Source organism: Pterocles gutturalis, unplaced genomic scaffold, assembly GCF_000699245.1.
Source record: "Pterocles gutturalis isolate BGI_N339 unplaced genomic scaffold, ASM69924v1 scaffold3962, whole genome shotgun sequence".
Taxonomy (NCBI): domain Eukaryota; kingdom Metazoa; phylum Chordata; class Aves; order Pterocliformes; family Pteroclidae; genus Pterocles; species Pterocles gutturalis.
In genome coordinates this window covers 1851-9982 of record NW_010112451.1, presented here as the reverse complement: position 1 = coordinate 9982, position 8132 = coordinate 1851, and the positions used below count along the sequence as shown (strand labels likewise).

At 52.5% G+C, this 8132-nt stretch overlaps 1 protein-coding gene across 1 annotated transcript in view; it reads right to left on the bottom strand.

The window, feature by feature from the left end:
* PTRF (polymerase I and transcript release factor) overlaps positions 1 to 7741 on the bottom strand; it is a 13984-nt gene extending 6243 nt beyond the window's left edge. Inside the window, exon 1 of the mRNA XM_010074037.1 lies at positions 7142 to 7741. Within this exon, the coding sequence (XP_010072339.1) occupies positions 7142 to 7561 (420 nt within the window). The 5' untranslated portion in view covers positions 7562 to 7741. The remainder of the gene's footprint in view (positions 1 to 7141) is intronic.
* Between the last annotated feature and the right edge of the window lie 391 nt (positions 7742 to 8132).

The window sequence follows — 8132 nt, the reverse complement described above, 5'->3', positions numbered from 1 at the left end:
GTGCAGGCCACCCAGCGATGCCTCCGCTCCGACCACGGGGCAGCGCATGGCCAGTCCCGTCACCCGTGAGGACACCCCGGCTCCTTGCCTCCGCCGCGAGCAGGGCAGGGCATGCAGCAAGCAGCGCGCGGAGCAGCCAGCGGAAGCGTTTCTGCCGAGGGCAGGAGCAGCCTCGCGGGTCTGCGGGCTGCAGCAGCCACAGGCACGCGGAGAGGCCAAGGCTCTGGGATGAGCAGCTTCAGAAGAGGTTCAGAGCGATCTTCGGGGGAACTCCTGCCGGGTCCCTAACTGCTGCCTCCTCCCATGTCTTCTGCCGCTTGGGGCCGTGGCACTTTCCGCAGCGGGGGCAGGGGGCTCAGAGGGCAGTCCCTGGCGAAGACTCAGAGCGCGCACTCGGGATCTTCTCAGGCTAAGACGAGGAAAACTGCGTTTCACTGGCCGGCAGAAAGGAAGCAGAATGGAAAAACTTACCTGTCCCCGCTGGGAACGTGATCGGGAACATCTCCAACAGAGCCACCCGGATTAGCACGAGAACAGGCAGAGAGAAAAGGCACAGGGTATGCTTTAGTAAAAGGAGAAGCCAGGCAGCAAAATCTGACAGAAAAGACAGTCAGCAAGGATTTATTAGAAGAAAGAGCGTCCTTCTCTAACTGATGGCAGGTCCTAGGAGATGCCGTGCTTCTGCCCAAGAATGAGTCAGAAGAAGGGCAGGGCTGTAGGAAACAGAGAAGTAAATAGATTGCAGAGTGAAAGGGCTTTCTTTTTTCCCTCTGACAGCAGAAAAAAGTTCTGATCCTATTGTCAGTGTGGTTGTACAACTGGCTTTACTCTCAGAACTGCTCCTCCCGGATAAACCTGTCCCAGCTGATTAACAACTCCAGAGCTGTTTCTGACCAGCAAAGACGGAGTCTGCGTTACAGATGATTTGCAGATAGATCTGTGCTGGTTCTGACATTTACATCCTCACATAAAGCTACAGACTAAACATCCTGAGGCTTTTTATTCTAAATATTTGCTCTGTCCTCACTGACACTGAGCATCTCTGTTCCTGGTCTTTGTCTGATCTTGCAGCTGGACAGTGGACCCACAGTTCTTCAGGTGCTTTGTGAGTTGCAGATCTTGCAGAATCAAGAGGATGTTATTACCCCAAACAGGACAGAAGAGGGCTAAGCACACTGCCGAAGAGCTTACGAGTCATTGCCACGCTTTCTGTGGGTCACTGACACATCACCGCACGTCACAGAGCGCGATTGTGGAGTTCTTCGCTGAGACAGGGACAGCAGGTCCCGCTGCCGGGCAGTGCAGCGAGATGTGACTCCAGCAAACAGCCCCAGAACAGCCCGGGTCAGGCAAGGCGTTCTGTGGGGAAAGGGCTGTGCCAGCACCAGCCTGGCTGCCTGTTCCTGCGCCCAGCTCGTGAGCCATTAACCATCACACACAGGAACCGGTCCCGGCACGGGCTGCTCATGAATAATACCTGAGCAATGAAATGTTAATGCGGCTGATTCTAGGCTGCGACAGAGAAATCCATGCTCCAGGGCTGTCTTCGGGTAGAAAGACTGAAAATCTGCACTAAGAAAAATCCTGGCAGTGAGATCTATTACCATCCTGACATTTTTTTAAGGTTCAGTCTCCTGTGAATTATTGTCTCGAGACTCTCATAATTCAGTAACGTGCAGAGAACACAAAGGACTCCACACACCAGGACGCTCAGGTGGTGCCCCTTACAACAAACGGAGAACATGCAGCAAACCCAGCACCAGAGGAATATCCTGTCCCCATGGACCCCTCCAGAACTGCTGCTGGATGAGGCGTTTCCCGGGATTCGCCGGGATGCTGATGCACAGACCCACCAGGGAGAGGCTCACAGGAATTTACCTGGGATAGGAACAGTTGGGGCAGCACAGGGAGCTGCTTTGGAGTGGATTCACAGCAAAACAAAACCAGCCTTTTATTTGAAGAAATTATCAGAAAATAAATACAGAAACCACGGGCTGCTGCAGTGCAAATCGCTGCAGTGATCCACTGGGAAAAGCAGATGCTATGGGCAGGGCTGCTCTGAGCGCAGGGAGGGACTGGGCTCCCAGCACAGCGCACACAGAACCAACTGGTCCTGCAGCAGAAGCGTGACACGGGTGCCTAGTGCCCATGCCTCTCCTCAGTGCTACCATCCAAACGGTATTTGAAATTTCTCTTTATTCTCCAACACTTGCAGTTGGGCGAGCTCCACTGAATCCACGGCACGTCCCCCCGGCTGCTCTTTGGGATGGCAGATCATGCCGCCTCTCGTGAACCTGGTGCTGCCATTAGAGTCACAAGGTTTTTGTTTCAGAATGATTAATTTGAAACAAAACCATCGCTCGGGGCAGCTGGCAGGCGGCTGAGGAAGGCGGCAGCCTGGGGCAGGGGCTGCGGCCGTCCTGGCTCTGTGCACCCTGTGCTCCTGCCCCGTGCTCTCCTCAGACCCACAGCTCAGTTCTTCTCCACGCTCTCTTTGGAGGAGCACCAACCTAAAAACGAGGCACTTCAGGTCCAGCCTCCGAATCTGCCACGTTAACGCGTGGGTTTGGAATCTAGCCCTCCTCCCCACGGCTGACAGTCATGTTGCTCCTGCCCGTACAAGGCCCACGCAAGGCACAAAAGCCAAGCGGTGCTATTTATATTTCCTTGTCCAGCCCTACCTACCCCACACGTCGTTCAGCCAAGATTCACGTTCTGTCCTGCTCCTGTAACTGCCCCTTCCTGGAGGAGCACCACGTCTCGTGAGGCTCTGAGCGGAGAGGAGCCCCCGGGAGCCCCGAGCTGGGCAGCACGGAACCAGCCCGGCTGCCCTCCAAGCCTCAGAGTGTCTTGGCTGCATGGAAATCAGGCCTTTGGCACGGGCAGGAATAAGTTCAATTGTTTAAAAATGTTTGGGGGACAAATGCCATGCTTATGTAAGTGCCACCACGTGCTGTTCGTCAGGCGAACGCGTCTGGGTTCAGAGCAGCAGCTTTTCCAGGGGACAGCCCTTATTTAATTACAGACTGTAGGAACCAGCCCCAGATCCTTGTATCCTAAAGCCAGAAGATCTGGGATGGAGTCACTGCAGTTTGTTTTTACCAGCAGCTGCTCTCAGCGGATTTGTTGGTGTCCTGGATCCTCTGAAAGCCGGGAGGCCAGGCCAGGCGGCACAAAGGCCGCACTGACGAGCTCTGTTCCCATGGGCTGCTAATTAGTGCACGCAGTCGTTTGACATCAGGCTCTTCAGAAGGCGAGTCCTTCCGGTAAGAGCACGAAACGCCCGTGTGCGCAGCAGCTCGCCAAAGCCGGGCACCTCTGCTTTCGGGAGGCTTGTTCTCACAACACAAAGATGTGGCAGGCTGGAGGGGGTTCGGGCTTCTCAGATTTTATTCTCAAGAATCAATCTAATTCCCTGCGTTAAGTGGGAACAAAACCTCTCACCTCGGCAGGAATCAGGCCAGCTCCTGGCAAAGTCTGGGACCAGGGCGTCTGAGCGAGTGATGAGCACGCGCAGGCTGTGGGTGCCTGCAGGGACGAGGGACAGCCGTCAACATCCCGCTCCTGCCTCGCCCCCGGCCGGCCCCGGGGAAGCGACCTTTAGCTCTGCACCTTCTCCCCAGGGTCTGAACCTCTGCAGGCAGCCGTGCTGTGGGCTCACCCGGACAGGCCAGGCTCGCCCTGAATTAAGTGTCCTTTTCCTTTCCTCCCAATCTAACAGCAAAACACAACTCCCGCACGTCTCTGACCTCTTCTCCCAAGGTGCCAAAAGGTCGTATCTGCACGCCTGAAATAGTCCCTCCGCGACTGCCGGGGGCTGAGTATTTGACACTGAGAGAACAACAGAACACCTAGAACCCGCAAGGAACCAATTTATCTTTACCCCCTTTTATCTCCTCACTCTGGAACCCCGCGGGATCAAACCCCTGCAAAGCATGACGGCTGTCTCACTCGGCTGTCTTGCTTCAAAACACCCACTGCTGGTTTATATAATCTCAGTTTACCAGGAGTTTACACAAAATAAAAAGTTTTACAAGTTTTATTGTTCTCCAAAAGAAAAGACTAATAAATCTTTGCATTTTTAGCCATAGCAACTGAAAATGCAGCTGCACAGGGCAGTTACTCAGTGCTCCAAAGGCAGTTCCTCCAGGTTGAAAGCAGTAATCCCGCTGCTCACCATCAGAGAATTAATTACCTTATCAATAAAGTATCCAACAGAAACTTTGCTGGGTGGTGGGTCTTGAGAAGCCAACCACTTCATTAGAAAAGGGTTATTTTGGGATTATTTTTAGCGATAGACACAGTTAGGAAAGCACAGGGAATTTTCCCCAGTGAAACTCCCAGGGTGCAGCCCCGCCTAAAGCTTTGGTTTTACAGACTCTTGATACATTTTTTTAAAATTTTATGATAATTAACACTGAAACACAGAAGGCTATCAGTAACTGGGTAATCCAACGGGGATCAGCAAGGCTTCTTCCAACAAATGGCATCGCTCACCATCAGCAAAGCAGCTGAACGCCACCCTCGATCGGATCAATGCCTCTGCAAGGTACGCGCAGAAACACCCTCCTCTCCGTCCAGCGTTTGCTATCTACATGAGTTAGCGTTGTCTGCCTTGCATGGTCCCAGACGAAGCAGCACGGTTGTCACTGACGTTCCTGGGATTACCGAGTGTGACACAACGCTCGTACGAACAAATCAGGACACAAAACCGTAACCCGATTTTTTTTCAGACCGGCGGTGCGACTCCCGCAGCCGGCCTGCGTTGGAGTTTTCTGAAGAATGCCATCTCCATGTGAGACACAAACTCTGAAAATCCTGTCCCTCCCAGGAAAAAACAAAGCAGAATAAAACCCCCAAAGCCATCAGCAAAACCTCTGAGATCCCCCAAAACATTTGACTTCAGGATAAAACGTCTCCACACACAAGAGAGACTCCTACAGAGGAGAGATTATTTTCCTTTCACCACAATTCAGGTTTCCCCACAATGGAAATTACACAATGATGTTTTTATAGAGTGCAATCTACAGAATAATGCAACTATTAAGCAACCCTATTTTTATATGAGAAATAATAATTAGCGTGGCTCTGGGACAGACAGTAGACGGATATAATTTAGAAATGTTCTCTGTTGACCAAAAATCCACATTTCCATCGTACGCAGGGAAGAGTGGTCACACTGTTGCAGAGGACTGGAAAAACACACCCCGTTCTTCCAGGGATTCCCCATGGCCCGTGTCTGCAACCCAGTTCTCACTATACGGGTCCGTGTGTGCCACAGTCGCGCAGCCGCAGAGTCCTGGCCACCAGGGTTTGTTACTCAGGCACACCAGTATTATTTTATTGACTATTTCTTTCAGCATTCAAACATCAAAAGCCCATCATGGATTTTGTTTTTCAGTTTAAGCACCAAACTAAGAGAGAATCAAGGGTTTCTCATCGCAGAGAGACCGTCCTTCGCCCCGCAGTGTCGGTGACAAGCCCGCACGCTCCCTGCCGCCCTTCGTGCAAGGGTCACCGCAGAAACGGAGGATTTCCAGGAGGGCACAAAAGGCTCCATTTCACAGGAAGCAAACCTGGAGAACCTCTCACTCATGCTCTGTGGCCTCACAGTCAATTCCACGCTGGGAAATTGTTCTGAATTACAAATCATTCTATTTTTTCCCCTAATACCTCCATGACTCACAAAATCCCTGCCACAGTCCCTCACCAACGGATTCACTCGGCGGCTGTTCTCTCCTCATTACATCAGCCCCTGACTCCTTTCAGAAGCAGGATTGGTTTTTTATATTCAAAGAGAAACTCTACTCGATATTCATAAGCAACAGCAAACCGCAATGCAGAGCTCCCCAAGTGACGACCTGCCAGTGTTCAGGATGCTTACAGAGGACCCAGACGCTTGCCACCTCCCTGCCTCCTTCCGTGACCCCCAGGGAATGTTCTGTTCAAACTGTTCCCCCCACTCTCCTCGTTTTGCAATGTTTGGTGCTTCTGCGGTACATCTAGAGCTCTATTTTATTTTTCTCTGGACAGATCTGTCCTCCCCCAAGAGCCTGACACAAAGAGCCTGTAATAAACACACGTATCCCTGCCTGCCCGGATGAGCCAACAGGCTCGAGTATTTCAGCCTTTCAGGCACGATAAAAATACAAATGCTTGAGCTCTGAATCAGAGCGTGACACAGGCCCTGGGCTGGGCCGATTCCTGAGCCTATTACGACCCGCTCTCCCTTCAAACCCTGCACCAGAAGCATTTTCCCTTTTTGTCTGTTTTTCTTCTCTCTCCTCCCGTGACCAGCACTGGATGCTTCTCTCCCTGTCCCTGGCGCTCTCTATTATTAACTCCCAACAGCGTCATTAACCATTTCACTCACTCTCCTTCCGCAGCCCGATGGCAGAGCTTGCTCTGACAGCCCAGACCGACTCCAGACATGGAAACGGACAGCAAGACATTCCTCTCTTTCTTCTTGTCCAATATTAAAGGGAAAATCCAAGGCCCAGCGTGGGGGTTGAACACCAAGCAAGCAACAGCTGTTACTGAAACCAGACAACCAGCAGACTCACAGGTTGCAGAAGTTAAGAAGGTGGAAACCTGCACAAACACCACGGCAAAGGCAGCCCCGAGCCCTGCCGGGCCCCAGGAGCTGCTCCGTGTTCTCTCTAACGTCCCTGTCTGTCCCCGCCGGTGAGATTAACCCTGATGCCGGGGTTACTGACTCCTGTTGTTGTCAGATGAGTGTCACAAACCTGAAATATTATCGCTCTCCACGCAGCAACACACGTTGCCTCTCAGCAGAAAAGACGCCTGCAGACGGATTTACAATGCTCCCTTCCAGGACCCCCTGCATTCTTGTTCTTTTTTTAGCTAAGCAGTAAAATCGGGTTATTTTGATACTTCTGGTCCACTGCAACGAGTGCTCAGGGCCATTCTCACTATCTGCAGCAAAATTCCTGTTAAATATAGCAACTCTATCAAACCGTGTCCTAGAACATGAATGAGAGAGCTGATCCGGACCCGCCTCAACCTGGAACACTGGACAGCCGGGGGAGTTCGGGAGAGCAAGGGGCCATGCAGCGCGACAGCACCCCCAGCAAAGACACCCCCCAACAGGACGCGCAGCAGCTGTGGACCAGCTCCTTACCTGGTAGATCATGACTTTGAAGTTTCTGCGTTTCAGGAGCTCCGCTTCGTTGGCCTCGAGCTTCTTTATCTGCCCAGCTTGCTTCTCCAGGTTCTGCCGCACGGTTTTCACGTTGACGCTCACCTTGCGCACTTTCTCCAGCATCTTGTTGACGGTGTTGCTGGTGGTGGTGTGAGCCTTGGTCAGCTTGGTTAGCTCTCCCTGGATGCTGGTCACGGCGCTATCCATCTCCTGCTGCCTCTCCTCCAGCTGCGTTTGGGTCAGCTGGATCTGATCCACCGCCCCGATGATCTTGTCCAGCAGGGTCAGCACCATCACCCCGTTGATCTGGTCCGATTTGATGGGTTCTTCGGGCGCTTGCTCCTCAGAGGCCTCAGAAGCAGTTGGCGGTTCGATAATTTGCAAAGTCGTATCCTCCATGATTGCCGCGGAGTGCTGGTGAGCAGAGCCCGGAGAAGCTGTCACTGCGGGGAGAGAGAGGAGGGAAAACTAAACCCGAGCCTCAGCTAAACTCTGCGCTGGGAGAGGCGCCAGGAATGGAGAGCGCAGTGCGTGGCCGCCTGTGCTGCAATTCAAATGGCACAGCTCGGCAGAGCCGGCCAGTGGAACTGCCCTGCAAAATTTTCCAGGCTTGCAGGTCATTGGCTGACTCCACCTCAGCTATAGAGAGGCGCCCGCTGCCAAATGCCTGCGACCCACCCTTTCTGAAATGATTAAAATAGTTGGAGGGGAGGCGATGGCTTTGCGTGCAAACACAGGCACAGCTCAGCGAGGAATGCAAAGCTCTGAAACTGCAGCCACCTCTTCTTTACCGTAAGGCTAAAGGCACTATAAGTAACAAGAGGAAAAAACAAAACCCGTGAGCAAACGACTCGGGAAGCTGCTGGAAAGCAAGCAGCCCCATCTGGGCACAGCTGTAGGCAGTAAAGGAAGGCTGCTTTAAACAATGGCACACGTTAAAGTGCAGCCAGAAAATTCAGATCTTTTGCCA